At 37.9% G+C, this 18,614-nt stretch overlaps 1 protein-coding gene across 4 annotated transcripts in view; it reads right to left on the bottom strand.

The window, feature by feature from the left end:
* FMR1 (fragile X messenger ribonucleoprotein 1) overlaps nucleotides 1-17,575 on the bottom strand; it is a 30,391-nt gene extending 12,816 nt beyond the window's left edge. For 3 of the 4 annotated variants that reach the window (XM_054075583.1, XM_054075581.1, XM_054075584.1), the window contains exons 1-9: nucleotides 17,388-17,574; nucleotides 9,888-9,940; nucleotides 8,751-8,844; nucleotides 7,934-8,005; nucleotides 7,515-7,663; nucleotides 6,356-6,449; nucleotides 6,152-6,268; nucleotides 2,232-2,402; nucleotides 2,071-2,149 (exon numbers count right to left, since the gene is read on the bottom strand). In XM_054075583.1, coding sequence (XP_053931558.1) covers nucleotides 2,071-2,149; nucleotides 2,232-2,402; nucleotides 6,152-6,268; nucleotides 6,356-6,449; nucleotides 7,515-7,663; nucleotides 7,934-8,005; nucleotides 8,751-8,844; nucleotides 9,888-9,940; nucleotides 17,388-17,438 — 880 coding nt within the window. In that variant the 5' untranslated portion in view covers nucleotides 17,439-17,574. Of the gene's footprint in view, nucleotides 1-2,070; nucleotides 2,150-2,231; nucleotides 2,403-6,151; nucleotides 6,269-6,355; nucleotides 6,450-7,514; nucleotides 7,664-7,933; nucleotides 8,006-8,750; nucleotides 8,845-9,887; nucleotides 9,941-17,387 lie in introns of all 4 variants that reach the window. The other variant, XM_054075582.1, reaches the window with a different exon arrangement.
* Between the last annotated feature and the right edge of the window lie 1,039 nt (nucleotides 17,576-18,614).

Genomic DNA, 18,614 nt, shown 5'->3' with positions numbered 1-18,614 from the left:
TGTCGAAGTCAGCTTGGGGTGTTAACTTTGGTAATGTTCCAAAGCAACCAAACAGGAAGAGAGGTACTTCATTACAAAAGCTTGTTACCAAGTGCAGTTTCCTTCTTTTTCAAAGTTCCTCTAGAAGAACTAAGGAAATTCAATCACAAATGCCTTACTTTTGTAGAAAATTATTTGAAATGACATATCCTGATTACAGAAATATTCAGTATCTTGCATGTTTATTTGGCTTTGCTTTGACAGGTTTAAAATAACTTCAGTGTTTTACAAATAAACATTGCTGGTTGCATTTGGAAAAAAACCAAACCAACCAACCAAAACGACCTTTTTACAATGCTTTAATGTTTGCTGTATCTACTTTTTGATTAAAGAACAAAACTCTTCGTTTACTCACAAAAATTTCAGTTAATAATGTTTTCTCATACTACCAAAGACACTGCTTGACCCAGATATGAAATTCTCTTCTCTGAAATAGAGCTCTTTCAGATATAATTTAAAATAGTTTATAATTAATTAAAAAGAGTCAAAGATAAAAATGGAAATGAATTATACTCTAATGCCAGTAATGCATACATTTACCTTAGGAACCAGACATTCTAATTTGAGACAATGAAAATGAAACCTTCAGTTGTCTCCAACCTAAGCAAGATAACTTGCTGTCTGAAAACTGACAGGAAAACTGAGTGGCTCGGGTGGTAATGAGCAAAGGCCATATCCTTCAATCATAGCACCAAAAGAAAAGCTTAAAAGAGCAATGTAAAATAAGTTTTCTGCACTTAACAGAAATAAAGATGACTTTTTTCTTTTTTAAAAGAAACTTCTGAAAAACTTGCAATGTACCTTTTCCAAAGGCCGTTCTTTCAGTGATGTGCAAAAACTACTGACTGTACGACAGCTATTGTTTTGCTGATACAATTAATCCACAACGAACAAATTGCAACCCACATTTAATCACGTGGGACATTGTTCCTATTGTTCAAAGCTAAATAAATAATTTTCTGACAAATGAAAAATTTTTTAAAAAAATTATCAAACACAGCTTATTTTGGATAAAACATATGGTTCAGCCAATTTTATATTCTAAAGGATCACGGCCAAGAAGCAGAGTAGAAATAAGAAACTGCCAGATTAAACAGAAAACAGAAACAAACATTAAAATCTGAAGTTAAGACAATAATGGGAGCTTATCACCAGCACAATCAGGAGGGAGTGGGGAAGTGAAAAAAGTACTGTTTTAAAATCAATTCCAGAGCTGAGGTGCCACATTTGTAAGTACTTGTCCCACTGCAGAATTTCACACCACTTCAGCACCAGCTTTCATAGTATACATTGTCAAACACTGTATTTGCTTCTAGAGGTATCTTACATGCCCTGCTCTTTTTTTATCTGCTGAATTAAGCCATATATTTCTTTGTATTATATTTCTTTGTAGCATGAAAAGCTCGTTACAAGACTCCCCCCGCTCCACACACACACATGGGCTGCATGCATTCTTGACAACTTTTTTTTAGGGTGTCTGATAATGGAAATCTATTAAACTTTCTTTGGGCTATTTTCTTGCTCATCAGGTACCTTAACTAGGCGTTCAGTCCATCCCACAGTGCTGCTTCTAAACCAACTATTTCAGATATAAATGGACAGGAAAAAAGACACAAATATGAGGAAATGAATCAAAATGTACTAGAAAAATAAGAGACTGCAGATTCATCTGTCATATAGCGGAACTAGTCTCTGCACATCTTTAGAGGAAGTGATTTAATTCTTTGACTCAATCTAGAATCTACTCTATTTGGTATTTAGACATCAGCACATAGCTTTTAGTTTTAAGATATCCCTGAGCTGCAAATCTGGAGGTAATTTCTTATAATGTGCTGTAAACGTGTCTGTAAAATTTCTGCGTGAAGCTGGAAAACAGAACAAAAAAAGCCCTAACCCCCAAAACTTTATGCCCCCTGGGACCCTTTCACAAACGGTTCTTCAAACTTCTACCCTGACACCTTTGTAAATGTAAAAAATTTTTCTCACAAGGAATCATTCCTTACTATCACACAGCCTGCAGAACTGACATACCTACTAAATTTCTTGGGACTTGTATGACATCTTCAGCAAATTCAAGGTAACTTCTTGCCTTTTTCACTGCATCTTGATCCTAAAATACAGGCATATGACAGAAATGAGACCTGTTTCCTCAAGTTTTTTTTTTCTTTGAAAGGCTGAAGAATAGAACTCACCTCTCCATAAATATGGAATGTACAAGTATCTTCATCAAGATCAATAGCAGTCACTCCAGGGACTTTCCTGGCTTGCTGAATATTAGCACCATGAGTGCCAATGGCCAAACCCATTAGGTCTTCACGTACAACAAACTGTTCATGAAATCGCGATGCAAGTTGCCTAGAACTCTGAAGAAAAATATCATGTTAGCCCACTTTTTAGTACACCATAAAGAGAACTCAACATAAGTTAAGACGTAATTCTTCAATCCGTTGCTTCGCTTAATTTTAATTTAAATCAATCTTTTTAATGCACTCACTTTCACTTTAAAAACCACTAAAGATTTGCCTTCAGAAATCCTAATATCACCTCTCATATATTAGCTTAAGACTAGCCTCTAGCTGTATTGACATGTCTATATTTTGAATTACCACAAAGTATCTACAGCTATCAAGCGTTACTAGGTAAAACAGCAATTGTGTAGGTTAGTAAAATAGGAGCTGTGTTGATTATTAAAGCAAATCTTATGTTCTTGGATAAAAAAAAAACTACACCAATTTCAACATGTAGAGGGGAAACAGCAATAACTCAATCACTGGACAAAAACTATATAAAAACTGTAGCTATGGTTATCTACTGCAATTAAATAAAGAATCCCTGCCTATGCACAACAATACAACACAGATTATTAGCATGAGCAAACCTCATGAGTACAAGGAAAAACAACTGGGAAATGTTGAACTGCATGCAGTTCACAACCTGTCAAGCAAGAGGGTAAACTGTTAAGGATAAGAGGAAACTTTTTTCAAAAAAAACTACACGTTTAAAAGGACCGAAACAGTGACTGATAAGTTTCTCCTACACAGCCTCTTCATACTTTGAAAAAACAGATAGTTTTCTTAAAGGATGCTTGTGCTATATGAAGCAAGAAGATCACTTAGTTATCAGGGTAACCAAGCTTAAAGAAACAGAGATAAAAGATATAAATCCACAGAACAAAATATATTGTTCACACTAAGGAAGTTGTCATACATTTAAAGGAAGTCATGGTACTTAAGTGTGCAGAGAAGAGCAAACAAAGTGTTTAAAAAAAGTCATTATTTACCACAGCAATTAAAATTCCTACATAAAACCACAGACACTATCCACAAACATCTGAGTATATTAGAACACAGGAAAGTAACAAAAGTTTAACACATTGAGAGAAGATGAAAAGTGCCCAACTGTGATAATCTATTGAGTAAAATAGAAAGAGTTTTTCAAGGGAGAAAAACATAAAGCTGTATAAAATATTTCCAGAGCCAAGACACAGAATTTCAGTACCGTCATCAAAGCTGTAACTACTGTGAAGATAGATACACAAAACCAGTTTAAATTAGCCGTTTAGCCTCAGCAACATGAGACCTTACAGAGGCTGAGGAAACATCAAGAAACTGCCCGCAGTAAGTCCTCCTCTGTCCCAGCTAAACTACTATTGCCATCTGACCTGCTCCTCCCTAAAGCTGTTAGCAAATATCCTGTGATAAATCACCGTCAGAGAACTGGCTACAGATGACAGTGGTATAAATATCAAAGTGTCACAAAATACTTCAGGCACTCAGGGAGCTCTATCAAGCACCTTATTAATGATATTAAAGAAAATTCAGAAAGCAAACACTTAAAATGTTCACAGATGTACATTCTAATAGATAATCCAAATGCTGAGTTACTAGCTGACATCTGTTATAGACAGCCACATGAAAGTAGAGAACAGGACGATTAAATCAATGATCAGTTGTTAATACAACTATCTACAATACGCAGAAAAGATGAAGTTAGATCACTAAGGGACCTTGGTTATGACCATTAAACTGTATCTATACTGCCTGTACTAAAATATCATTAGCTTCTCTGTTAATTATGTATTACAAGATTATTTAAACATAGGAAATGCTGTATTCTACTACCCTTGAATAAATTAGTAACAAATTAGCTAGACTAAAGCATAAAGCAGAATGCCCAAGTTCACTTCTAAATGCAGGCGTTAAAGTAAAAATAAGAACTGAGCCACATCTACTGGGAAAGAACGCAAAAAAAAAAATTTGTTATTTTACATGATGCTCTAAAAGCCACATCTGAGGAGTAAAACCATGCAAGTCAAGAAGCTAATGTGCAGAAAAGAAGGTACAAGACAAAAAGTGAAAAGGAAAAAAAAAAACAAAACACAAAAAGAAGCTGGTCTAATGATTATGACTCAGAAATCAGGAAAGGTAAAACTGCTAGAAGAAAAAAGTGGCAGATATTTAAAGTTCATAGAGTATAAGACATAGAAAAGTTTTGATGGAAACAATGAACTATTAATAATAATGCAGTGAAGCCCAAAGTATTCACAAAATATTTCTTCTGCAGATGTAAGTGTGCAGTCTGTTTGTATGCTAATGTCAACAAATGAGTATGACTTGCTACCTGAAGCTTTTTTTTCAGGTTTGGTTGAGACTGATTCTCTATTTTTTCTAAGTACAGGAGAAACAAATGCTGACATGAAAAATACCAGCCAACCTTTGTCATGCAAATTAAAACCACATATATTTATCTCACAACTGCTCAGGTATAAACTAAAGCCCAATAATGGTTTTCTAGTGAGAATCAAATCAAGTTCTTGAGTCCTTCACAGCAGGAAAAAGGTTCAGCCTTACAATGACAGCAAGAATCCAAGATTAGCTTGGGAAAGGAATCAATGACAACAGCTGTTGGTGCATGCATTTGTGGGGGCACGTAAAAAGAATTAGCTCTAAAGAGCCTGTTGTTCTTCCCACCTCCAAAATAATACTTTGCACTTCAAGAGGTAAACTGCCCACACAACTGTCAGTTCTGCAAGAAGACAGAGATGAACGGATTACTGAAGAGCTGCAGTGGGGTTCCTAAGATCGAACACCAACGAGAAGAAACTGGTCTTGAGAAAATCAAGACTCAAACTTGCATTACAGCTCTGAAATACTGAAATCAAGAGACTAAAAAGAGAAAAACAGAAGAGAGAACCTCTTGTAACAGTGAGTGTGCTTACTGGATACAAGAGGCCCAACTAGCACACCACATGCCACTTCTATAAGCTAAACCCACACACATGTAACCCTGCAAGTGTGGTGGAACAAAACCTGGCTCTAAAGTGACAGAGCTGGTATACACCCATGTAAAACTGAGTACAATAGTTCAAGTGGTACTTCTAGCTCTTGACAGTGAATCTAAGAAGTTTTCAAAAACGTTGCTATTTTTTTCTGATACGCAGATAGGAGAAAAGCCATGAAGAAATGTTAATTCTACTATCTAAAGATCCCCTTATTTCCTAGCCTAGTCTCTTTCTTTTCCTTCCATGGACAAGTATGAGTCAAGCTTCTTGCCAGTCAACACCCACTCTGCAGTCACAGGAATATCAGAAACTATCTGCTGTAAGATGATTTCCTAACATTTCATCTATAGACAAACCCATCCCTTTGTACATCCTACCAACATCAGCCTCCCCTCCTCCATCTCTCATTTTCACTTTGCTGTTTTGCAAGATCCAGTTCTGGTCCATCTCAGTATCATGCCATATTCTCTCTCGTCTACTTCTAAAAACAGTAATTCAAAGCTACATGGCACTATTTCATGCAACAACGGCTAATTATTTTATGCTTCAAACTATCAAATAAACATGTGTGTATATAGTATTTGTATTTAACACCATAAAAACCTACTGAATAAAACGGAATAGATAAAAATGAATTTTGCAAGGACAGGCCTTTTACTCGTAAACAACTTTGTTGAGTTACATCTCTATCTGCCTCTTTTGAGCACCAAGAAGAATATTAGCACATAGTAATTACTTTCACTCCACCATAAGTCCTACTGGCTAACAAGTGCACAAGTATTTTTTAAAATTCTTTTACCCAAATCACTTCATGAAAAACAAACAACATACCTCCAGCTGTTTGCTAGCTTCTTCATTTCTCAGGATCAGGGATAACTTGGTACGAAGACTTCGAAAGTGCATATCAATCAGCATATTTGCTCGCTTTGTTGTTACATCATTGATTGACTAAATTATTAAGAGAAAATAAGTGGTTTACACATGAAATTTTTAAACAAACCACTACCAATGGTGTGGTTAGATGTTTGTACTTACCAAAATAATAAGCTGGTGGTTTTCAGAATCATATGTTACAGAAAAAGCTCCAACTGCCTTTTTGAAGTCCTTATGTGCAGATTCTTTGGCACACCTAGGAATAAGAATGCTACAAAGTTAAAAACGATAACTGCTGCATTTCTGGTTCACAGACTAAAAGAAAAATTTATTAATATAAATAAATATATCCAAGTTCTCCCTCTTAATGCAAGTGTTATTTTATTCTGTTATCATCTACTTTACTCATTTTTCTTTCATCATTGGTTTGTAAAAGATAGGAAATATTTCAGAAATTTTCTGTATGCACATCTATGGAATGACAAACCAGCTATGTAAAACTACGTTAAAAAGCTATCATCTCTACTACCGGCAAGTCCAAAATTTCAACCACACCATGAACCAGAATGATGCATGACTTGACTGCAATCACTGCAGTATTATAATGACTTCATGCACATCGCATGCTGTATTTTGCTTCTGCAGGCTTTTTCAGTCCACTCAACAACATGTGAACTTGTGTACTGTAACATGAACTTCAGAAATTCTTAATTTGACCTAAATTTATTGCTAATTCCACAATGAAGGAATAAGATGCATCTCAAAAGAGCAGAAAGTGATCTGAAGCTAAAAAGGGGAGTCAGTATTAATCCGAGTTTTAGAGCTATATTTATATGAGAACAACATGTCTGTGTTCTAGGAGAAAACTACCATGGGAGGTTTGATCATTGCACAACTATTCCTGCAGCTACTATCAAAACACCTTATGCCCTACAATATAAGACAGCATTTTCTTTTGTCATTAAATACCAACTTGCACAGATTGTCAAATTATCAGAGGAAGAGTGACCACTTAGTAACTATGACAAAGAATGGATTCAGATTAATTTCCGCACATCACTGAACAGCTATAAGAATAAAAATCTTCATCTACACTGCACACGGACCTTAAAACTTTGAAGAAATTATTTCCTCCTGCAGGAGTAAACTGCATTTCAAAAAAATTCTCTATTTCTGAAGTATGAGCATGTCCACATCTGTATTTTCTATGTTCTTATATGAAAATTTTAACAGTATTAAAAGCATTTTTATTCCTTCTTGTTTAAGGCTCAAGAAATTACCCACATTTTGAAACAAATCATAAAGAAACGCTTGTACTTACATTTGCCTTAAGTCTTCTGGAACTGCCAGTTTGATTTTATGAAAAGTATCTTTTGTTGCAGGTTTATTGGGGTTCACAGATCTCAAACGCTCGATTGTGACAATTTCATTGTATGTAGCATCACAGGCTGCGTATTCTATTACGTAGAACTGATATAAAAATAATAAAATCATCCAAGCCACACATTTTATAACAAGGACAAGCATTACACTCTTAAGTGAAAGGCACTTTTAACTGTAGAAGCCAAATTTGAACTTGAGGTTGAGGTTAATGGTAATTGCAACAGCCCTAATCAAGAAACTCTTTGAAAATGCAGAGGGACAAGTTAAAAACACAGCGTACATCAAAAAACAGCATAAGAAAAATAAAGTATAGATAAATATAAAAAAAAATGTATATGTATGTATGCATATTCCTACCTCACCCTTTATCATTCTCACTTTAGCCAACCACCAACAGCAGGGTTCTTTTTCATTTGCCCTGGAATAAACCTAAAAAAACACATGCGTTATAGATCTGTAGCATTCTTAAAAGACATCACAGAAGCTGACAGTAATTCATATGATCAGGAACTCAGCTGTAGGAACAAAATCCAGCAAAATATTGGTGTGTAAAGTCTCTCATCTAAGCAGTGCACAGCGCACGTAACAGCTACATTGCCTACTGCAAACACAGGTAGAACATAAAATTATGTATATAAGATTGTACAGTTAAATAATATGCACCCAATCTACCAGCATTAATCGCTTCAGTTCTGCATACAGTCAGAACAGAGGAAAATTCAGCTTTTTACATCAACATGTCTAATTGTCTGTAGGTCTTATGAGGTCCTATCAGCGGCGGAAAGGGAAATGACCTGTTTCTATGCTTCTTTAGCATGCGTTGTGTTATTTGCCATATCCACACCAAAGAAGTTTTGCCATTTTCTTTTCTTTCAAATAAAAATAAACTTAAATAGCATGTAAGCACAATGAAAATCTTGAAAGTACTCTTTTTTCCAAAACTAATTATAAAAATCAATTTTGGCTAAAAGAAAGAAGTTTTAGGAATGCATTATATTAAAGCCAATCTCTCAGCATATACGTAGGCATTTACATATACACATATTAATACATTTCACGTACCCACAAATACAACACAAATTACCTCATTCAGCTTGTGGTTTTGGTAATATAGATATTATTAACTCACAGCTCTCACTTCTCAAAACAAATGTTGTTAATGCAGCATACATACCTCTACTTCATCACTTTCATTTATATCTTTATTATAGCCTGCAGGTGGTGGAAACCTCACATCATGGAATGGTATTTGTCTCTCTGGTTGCCAGCTGGAAATAAAAATACAGTGAATGGCCTAAACATATCCACCTTCTTTCTAAAGAGAAATCAGAAACATTTTCAATCCATTAATTTTACATTTGCCAATTCTGTGGAGTGTTTGTACATATACGTATTAAATGTAATGTGATCCAATATACACATAAAATAAGAAACACACCTAAGTGACCACTAAGCATCTTAAATGAATCTCTGATGCTACCTGCACTGTTTTGAAATCTTCCAGCAACAGTATTTATTCTATTTACAGCTACAGGTTTTAACCTCAATGTTAGAAATACGGGTTAAAAGCCAATACATAACATGCTTGGACACTTTCTTCAAAACAAGCCTGGTTTTCTTTTGGTTCTACTGTAGATTACAAAAACTTGATCAAGATTCAGTCTGAATATCATTTTAATTTTCAGGGTTTTTTTTTAACAGAAACTAGATAAAAGGCGCACAAGAGCAAAAGATTATTTGAAAATAAACTAGAACATTTCCAAAATACCACAGATAATACCATAAAAAAGTTTCACAAGTATATATTAGCGTGTTATTTCCTTCCTGAAGGAAATGAAACCTGAACTAAATGGTGTAATGCAAGGTTAACTTTTTATGCCCTGAAATGATGTTCCTTTCCCATCACTTAATTTCTAGCCTAGAAAACTGGTATTTATGACTTATCTTTAAAAGACATTTTGTAAAAATGTTATCTACTAAATCTAAAATAAGACATACACGTGAAAGAGGCAGTCATGGTACCACTGCTTACTCAAACATGGGTTGTGATCACGTAACCTCAGTAACATGCTCACCCTCCCCAACAAACCCCATGTTACTAGAATTCTGCACTTAAAAATATTTAAACAATTAAAAGCATTTATACAGAAATGCCACAACACAGTCAATATCAAACAATTCTAAAACTTACTAGCAGCAAGCTTAGACTATCTAATAATGTGGAGTAGTATCTTTTAAGTTACAGATAGGTAAATTAAATGCAAGTTTGATACTCTATCATTTAAAGGTATAGCATCAGCAATACACTTACTTGTTTTCAAATGCAACTGATATAGAATCTTCATGCACATCCTTTACAAATGCCTGTGCAGAAAAAGGAGGTATAATTATGGTCTGTTTATGGATATTTCAAAAATTTTAAACTCATACAATGCCTTTCTCTCACATATACAGATGAAACTCAAAATGCAAGTATGCTTTCAAGTCAGCCTTTTAAATTTTCTGATAGGCTTAAAGCATACTGAAAGTTCATAACCTCCTCAGGTGCATAACTGCCAGAGTACTGGTACACAGACAGAACACCTGAGCTATACATGCATTCTTCCTACTTCATAGAAGTAATGGTGGGAGAGGTTACTAAAAACTGACAAGGTTTTTCTGAATAGCGTTGTAACTGAAGTTTAAAACATCTGATTTTATAATCATATATTGTGTATTTTGGCAGGTGAAGAAATTAAACCACACTAGAACACCTTAAAAAAAAACCCAACAAACTTCTCTTTACCTCAAGGTAAGTTTGAATATTACACTAGTAAAACACACCAACATGCATTTCGGCCCAGTTTTCCCCATATTTACTTCTTTCTATTTAACTTCTGTACTGTACAAACTTAAGATAAATGCCCTACAGCCTTTCTTCACCTTTCTTCTGGGGGATGGACAGCAGTTGTTCTCCATCTCCCATGCAACCAAAAAGCAGAGCACAGAGAGCTCCAAGAGGGCGTTTCCTGCTTTGTGCCATTAAACTGACTGGCCTTTGATAAATTTACAATTTTAAGACCAAACATCCCACCATCAAAAGCAGATCAATACTCAAAGAACAGCAGGATTTAACAATTATTTTTCATAGCCTCAATTGATGGAGGTCATCAAGCAAACAGGGATGAAGAGATTCTGGGGTTTTGTTTCCTGCTTTGTAAAAATATCTATATGAACTTCTGAAACAGATAAACAATGGTGAAATGTTATGTATTCCATTAATATTTGTTCATATATAGTATATCCTTGCAAGGCAGGTAGATAAAAGCCCACGAGCAAGACTGAGTATAAAAGTTTATTCTACCAATGGAGATTGCTCTTAGTTGACAAGAAAAATCTCAGTAAATTGAAAATAACTTAGCAATAACTACTGCCTCTGAAGCGTTAATGAACTGTGGAACATTTTATTCTCCTCGTATTTCAAGTTTCCAAGACAAGAACAGCTTCTATCTCTTATGAGAAGGTAAGAGTTCTGATACATTTCCTTTATAAAGTATTCCAAAGTATCCCCCCCAGTTGTAGAAGTGCAGTATCTCAGTATCAAACAAGAGCAAGACCTGATAATTAATAGAGAGCTCCAAGAACTGGCTACACTAAAATTAAGCAGCACATGTGCACAAGTGCCATTACTCAGAGACTTTCAGTACAAGAAAGAAGTAGAATGCTAGTTAATAATCTGAAAATAACTAATACCACCTTGAAAATAATTTAAAGCTAAGCCACAATGACACTGGCAAAAAACGGCTTTTTACCCTGCTCATCTCTCAATACTATAAGAATAAGGTTACTGGAAAATTTATTATTGCTGGAACACATATGGAGATTTAAAACAGTCTCTAATAATACATATTTCAAAATTCTGAGGTATATCTTCCAAGGGAATTACAAGCCTACTTGGTATTTTTAATGACATGATACAAAACAGATTTAAGACCACATCTCAGGATCCTGTTGACAGAAGTACAGAGATGCTATTTACATAAATAGGCAACAGTAGTCCCAGCTGATCATTACAGATACTGAACATTTATCTGATGTTTCACATTGCTATGTCTTCTGTAAGAAAAAAACAGAACTCAATATGTACTTGACAAATACTACGGTAGTCCTGACCCATTTTGCAACGTTACACATATCACCTTCAAAGGCTCCACCCACATTATTTCCAATGTTTGTCACGTGCAGCTCTAAGACACCTGTTCTTACAGGTGTAGCAGAAATGGATGCCTTTAATATCTTAAAAATACTGTAATCATTACCAAGTATTTGGTATGATTCCTTCATGCCACAGACTGGAAAAGTGAAGGACTTAGTATTATTAGCAACACTTGAGTATGCAAAAGTATAGATTACTTCACAAAGTAAATCCAACAGAAATTACATCAAGAACACTTAAAACCCTTGAGGAAAGCAAGTAAGAGAAATAAGACATTCTCTATGAGAAATAACTTCTTGATACTTAATTTTCTCATACTCACAAAACAGCAAAAAAATCACTTCTGCTAGGAAGGACACTTTTGGAGAGGAAGATGCTCCCTCTAAGCTGAAGAAAAGTGCAAAAGATGCCCTAGGGAGCACCCTGGAAAAATTATAGGAAACGACAGAAAAAACCACACACAGCAAAGAGCAAGACTACATCTCATACTCAGATGTGATGCCTCAGAACATCCAAGTCATCTTGAGCAGAACCCTAGTAACTACTGATACACCTAACTAGTGGCAATAATGATAAAACCTACCATTAATAAGCAAACCAGATGTTGACAAATAAATGCAAGTTATGAAGTTGAAGACTAGCTCAAGAACTTGAAACAGCCCAGTACTTACCTTATTTGGAGAAACTAAAACTTGGGACACATAGCTAGCTGAAAGAGTATTGAACTGTGGGCAATTCTTGTGTTCGATTTGCCTCACATCCTAATTTAAAGACTAAAGATCTACTACAGAGGATGGAGCCTCTGATGATTGTTACTGGGTCTGTTACCGTAAAGAGAGCAATGAACTTCATTAGGCTGAAGATGACTCCAAATACCTGCAAAGCTTTTCAATTCAATTACTTTAGGTTCTTACTGCTTTCCAGTTACTACAAAAGCTTTCCTTAAACAATTCTTCAATATTGCTTTGGTCACAACCCAGAAACCTGAAGGAAAGTGAATCAGGAACTAAAGATAACTACACAAGTGGCATCAACACAGACATTGCCAGAGAAAATAATAAAATTGACACAATTTCTTCAGATTATGCCAAGTTCAGAAGACAGAAGACACAACCACAGAAACAGAAGAAATACCTGGTTTTCACTCCAGCCTCGCCAAAAAAAGCTGTAGCAACACTGTTGTTTGCCTTTTAATTTACAGCCTTGCAAAATTACAGAGTCATTGATATGAATTTTTAATTAATTAAGTGAATGATGCCTTGCCAAATACCTAATCTCAAATATGCAATACATACGCTTCTGCCTACCACCATGTGAGATTTATGCTTAAAAAAACCCTAACCAAACTACATTAATAGCCTAAATATTTGGTTTTTAAATCTTATCTACTCATAGAAAGCTGGTTTTCCTTGTTCTTTATTTTCAGGTATGCATAAAATTATATGCAATGCTAAAAAGAAATCAGACCTTTAACACTATAAGCCAAATTCACAGACACAGAACAAGCCAGCCTCAGATGTCAGTAAAGGCAGAAAAGAGGTACTGATTTCATATCAAGTATTATGAGAACTACAATAAGCATTATCAATCTTTTTTTATATATAGGAGTGTAAGCTGGACATGGAAATTCAAACATAAAGGTGCTTGTATGCAAGTTTGAAATGCACACTCAAGAAGGGACAGAACACTGGCTACGATGAATGTAAACACAGAAGAAAAGCATTAAAAGCATACTAAAACTAGATGGAAATAAAATAAGGAAATAGGACAGTGAAAGACTATAGCAGCTGGGATGTCACTATCACTGATAGCAGAGAGATATTAGAGTACACAAGAAGAAAACATACAGTGAAAATGGTTTGCTTTTACTTCTGTGCATGGAAGCACATTTTACAATGGCAAAGGCTGATTCTTCTTCATGTGGGAAAAAAAAAATGTGTTAAGTCTTTTACACTAAATTTGACTTTCAGTCACATAAACCATTAACATTACTCCCCATGTTTCAGATGTAATTAAGTAAAAAAATTTACAATCCAACACTGACATGTCATGGCATTTCTCAAACGCATAAGCATTCACATTCCAAGACCAGTTGTATGCTGAAGATATGGTCTATATTTTATAAATTATTTGAAAATAAAATAAGAATTTATTGGAAACACCAGTGTATTTGTTCATGCTAAATAGAATGACAGATACTTCAAAGTAACAAATAAAGGCTCCAGCTGCCATGAAGTTCTGTTGCTTTTTCTGAAGTCTACATTTTAAAAGGAGGATAATTTAGGAAGTGAAAGTAGGGAAAATACACTTTTTAAGATTAAAAAAAACTGCTGCCCTGTGATACAAATCTGTATTTACTGTTTGCATAACATTTCATACCTGTTGGAAGAAGAAAGTCAAAAGGGAACTTACATTGCTAATAAAATCTGAGAAAGGCAGGCCATACAAAGAAAAGGATTAGGGAAAGAAGACTAGTCACAGAAATGGTAACTGAAGGAAGGAATGGGTACAGGCTATCATCCTCAGAAGGACTAAGCATGCAGGCTTGCAAATGTACAAAGAAACTGGAGACACTTGCTGAGGGTATGTCCATGCAGAACAGTGAAAGAAAAGAAAAAAATAATACTGAATTCAACAGGAGGCCAAGGGAACAGCTGTTAATAGCAAACAAGGCCTGAAGTAACAGAGAACTAAAAGATGAATGATTTCGTCAATTGCACCTTCATCGAAAAAATGGCAGTATCTACAGAACCAAGGAAACAATGGCAAAGTGTTGAAACTACTGAGATAAAAAGTGGAAGATTTTTAAGCAGGTTATAGAGCAAAAAGAGGCAAAAATTGACTACAAACAACACGAAGAAGTTAACAGCAAACATAATTCCAAACTGCCTCATAAACCGGATGCTTTCCATCTTTAGCAGAGTGTCTGTCACTCCCAAACTGGAAAAGAAAAATCAATCCCATACTGGAAAGGCTTCCAGCACGTCCCTTTTAAAAAAAACATGATCCTTCTGGATGTATCTCAGAATGCATTCTGGACCAAGTCCCACAGGTAATACAAGCAGAGAAAAGACTGGTTTAGTTTATTACTCTCCATAGAGCTTAGGTGACAATTAGGCATGAGTTTTGTCTGATGAGATCAAGATGCTGCTGGATACACTGAAAAATGAAACTAAGTGCTTAGGGACTTGACTTTATAAGATCCTCCAAGAGAGCTATGAGGACGATATAAAAACCTTAAGTGGCAACTGAGTGCCTACTAGTGCTACTTAGTCCACTCATTTTTCTTAACAGGCTCATACTCCTCTCTTACATGTCTTAATATCAAGATAGAGGCTTATTTTTCCAAAATATTTATTTACATATTCTGATGAAAATCCTTTGAATGACTCAAAGCCAAAGGAATTACCACAAATTATCAGTAAACCATGAGATTGAATTCAAAAGAATTGTTTTGCTTTTGATTTGTTTGTACTGTTACTGTTGTAAAGTATTTCTTAAGAAACTGTTAAGAGAAACTTTTTTAATGAAAGAAGTGAATTCATCTTGCAATTAAATCTGTAACTGGCATCATCACACACCATCCTGGTTTGCTGGGTCAAGCAATTCATTTTATAATCAAAATTCTCCATCTGCAAGACATGCATAAAACTCACAAGAAAACATTTAGATAGATTACCTAATAACAGTGACTCAGAAATCATGAAAAAAAAATTGTACCTAAAATTCAAGTAATTCAGGTTGGAGGAAGATTGCTGGTTTACAGTCAACATTACTGCATGACGGTTTAAAACAAAATCAATCAAGAAACTTTCTAGTTTTAAAAAAAAAGTTGCTTCACTTGTCCTAAGTGTGATGCTTCATCTAAACAGGTAACACAGGTGAACACCAGTAGACCTGTGTGCCTCATTTGTCTCCTTAGATAACTTAAAGTCCTCTTGGTCAGAGATTTAGAGGAGACAAAAATATTCCTATGTTTAAATTTCTAAAAAGTCAAATAGCAAACACAATACGCAGCTTGGAGGCAGTGTCTGTGTTAACTTGGACACACTTAATCATGTTTCATGAATAAGCTCCCATGAACATATGCTCAAATGAAATTTTCACCTGAACTACAAACAGAAATGTCAACATGGTATGGACAAAAGGGGTACAGGACCCCACGATGTCAAGACTGAATGTAAAAAAAAAAGTTACAGAAGCTTTAAACTCTCCAAGGTTTCTCTGACATTTGTTAGTAAAGAATGCACGATGCCATTTTTTCAGTATATATTTTGCATGACTGTAAATAGTAATTTTATCAAATTAGAAGTTCTTATGCAACATGCTTATACATTTTGTTTCTTTCTGAATGAATACTGCATCTTTAAAAATGTAAAACTGATTTTTGAGAATACTAAATAATGTAATGCCAGTAAGCAATATACAGACATAGGTCTTTGGCTACAACATTGCAAACTCACATGATTCTTATTTACTATACATACAGACTTGTTTCATGCATAATTTTTTTTAAATAGTATTTTCAGAATAAGAGATTATCACATGCATTTTGAAAATAAGCTTTCCAGAGGCCTTTCTCCAAAACAGAACTGGTGGAATTGTATCATCTGGATATCGACATGCCCTACCACATCACAGTGTGAAATTCTACTTGTTCCTTCATTCTTAACATAAATATAGGATGTTGCAGAATAACTAAGCCCAATTTTAAAGTACTGGGCACATTCACATGATGGAAAGCTTGCAGAAACCGATCCACAATTGTTTCTGGTATGTTGATAACAGGTCAGTGATAGTAGGCCCAAACCCGTGGTGTCCAAATTTTATTTGTCTCTGAACAGGGTAAAGCCACAAGTTATACCTTATTAATATGGCGATTAATAAACCCCAACTCATGCAAAACCTGAGCATTACTACACAATATTAACGGAAATATTAAGTACTCAACATATACGTTCAAGGCTTAGCGATGGCTTTATTCAGCACCAGCATAAGAGCTTAGAAACAAAAATGGAATGCCAATAAGTACTTTCAGTAAGGAGTACAGTTGATAATTAAACGTATTTAGCAACTCAGCACACACATATTTGGTCAAGCAACGCTCTCTTTAATATCAGCAAGCAGAGTCTCCTGCCCTGGCATTAGGAACAGGCATCCACGACAGCATTTTATCACGAACGTGTATTTAACAAGCACATCCCCTCCCCCCCTTTAAACGCCGTGCACTAGCGTAGCTCTCCCGGAAACCTAGAGAGCGAGGAAGACTTTCCTTAAGTAGCGACAAAAGCTGAGGATTTAGCAATTAATGCCCATCCGCAGCCCTGATCCCCGCTCCAGCGCGCCAAGGAGGCGGCGGCCCGGGCTCTCCTCGCCGCCTCTCACGCCAGGGCCTCCCTTTCCCACAATAGGGGGAAGGCCCCGGGCCTTCCCGGGCCGCTCCTCACGCCGAGCTCCGGCCCCGCGGGCCCCGCCGCGGCCTCCACCCCTACCCCACTCCTCCTCCTCCCTGCCCCGCGGCCCCCGCTCTGCCTCAGCGCCGGGAGGAGGAGCCGCCGCCGCCACCTCCTCCTCCTCCCATGGCAGGCCCCGCTCCCTCCCCCGAGGCCCCGGTACCTTGTAGAAGGCCCCGTTGGAGCCCCGCACCTCCACCACCAGCTCCTCCATGTTGCGGCTCGGCGCGGGAGGCCCAGGCCCGGCGCCTCCTCCCTTCCCTTTCTCTCCCTGTCGGTGCGGGGGAGGGGGAAGGGGACTCTCGGTTCACTCGGAGCCCGAGGGGGTGGGGCTGCCGGGGGGGGCGGAGGGAGGGGTGGGCGCTGCGGGGAGGGCGCCGCGCCGCTCGCCCTGGGCCGCCCGGAAATGAAAGCGAAACGGTCACGGGGCGGGCGGGGCGAGAGGGGGTGAGGGAGAGCCCGTCTGGAGGGGGGAACGCTACTGCTCGTCACGTGACGGGCCGCGGAACTAGGCCGAGGGGGGGGGAGAGAACGGGGCCTCAGCCAGCGCGCGCCGCTCGCTCGCCGATCCGCCCGCTTAACGGCCGGGTCGCGCGCCGCCCCGCGCGCAGCCGCAGCGGCAAAGGTGGGGGGGGGGGGAGCAAACCCAACCCGGCAGTGGCGGCTGAGGCCCCGCCCGCGCGCACCTGAGTGGCAGCGCCGCGGGCCAATCGCGTGGCGAGCTGCGCTGCGCGTGCTCGGCGCGGGGAGGGAGTGAGGGCGTGCATGGCTTCACACCGGGATGTGGATGGGGCGGTTTGGCCGCCGCGTCTGGGGGAGCGGGCAATCAAGCGTGAATGGTGTCAGTTCTGAGCTGTTGCCCTCAGGGCCGCGCCTAGGAGCCGCCGGGCGGCTGTGGCACCTCCGAGGCGTGTGAGGGGCAGAGCTGTGGGCCTGCACGGCTGCTGCGGCAGCCCCTCCGCCTCCCTGAGGGGAGAGGCGTGTGCCCAGACTGTGACATACGGTGTTATTGAAATACTCGCAGGCGTTTCAACTCCCAGAGCTTTCTAACACTGTAACGCAAGGGTTCACCGCAGAACCTGGCGGTGAATACTCTGAAGAGTTGCTCTGTCTGTGAGGGAGCATTTACAACAGTCCGCTGGCACCAAAGCTGCTCATTCAGCCTTTCATTTGACCTGCACACATATTGATGTGATCTTCCTATGTTCAGTTAGAATCGTAGAATAGTTTGGATTTGAAGGGGCCTCAAAGCCCATCCAGTTCCAACCCCTCTGCCATGGGCAGAGACACCTCCCACTGGATCAGGCTGCCCAAAGCCCCATCCAGCCTAGCCTTGAACACCTCCAGGGATGGGGCAGCCACGGCTTCCCTGGGCAACCTGTGCCAGGGC

The sequence above is a fragment of the Cuculus canorus genome, chromosome 10 (genome assembly GCF_017976375.1).
Source record: "Cuculus canorus isolate bCucCan1 chromosome 10, bCucCan1.pri, whole genome shotgun sequence".
NCBI lineage: Eukaryota > Metazoa > Chordata > Aves > Cuculiformes > Cuculidae > Cuculus > Cuculus canorus.
This window is presented reverse-complemented; position numbering and strand designations above follow the sequence as displayed.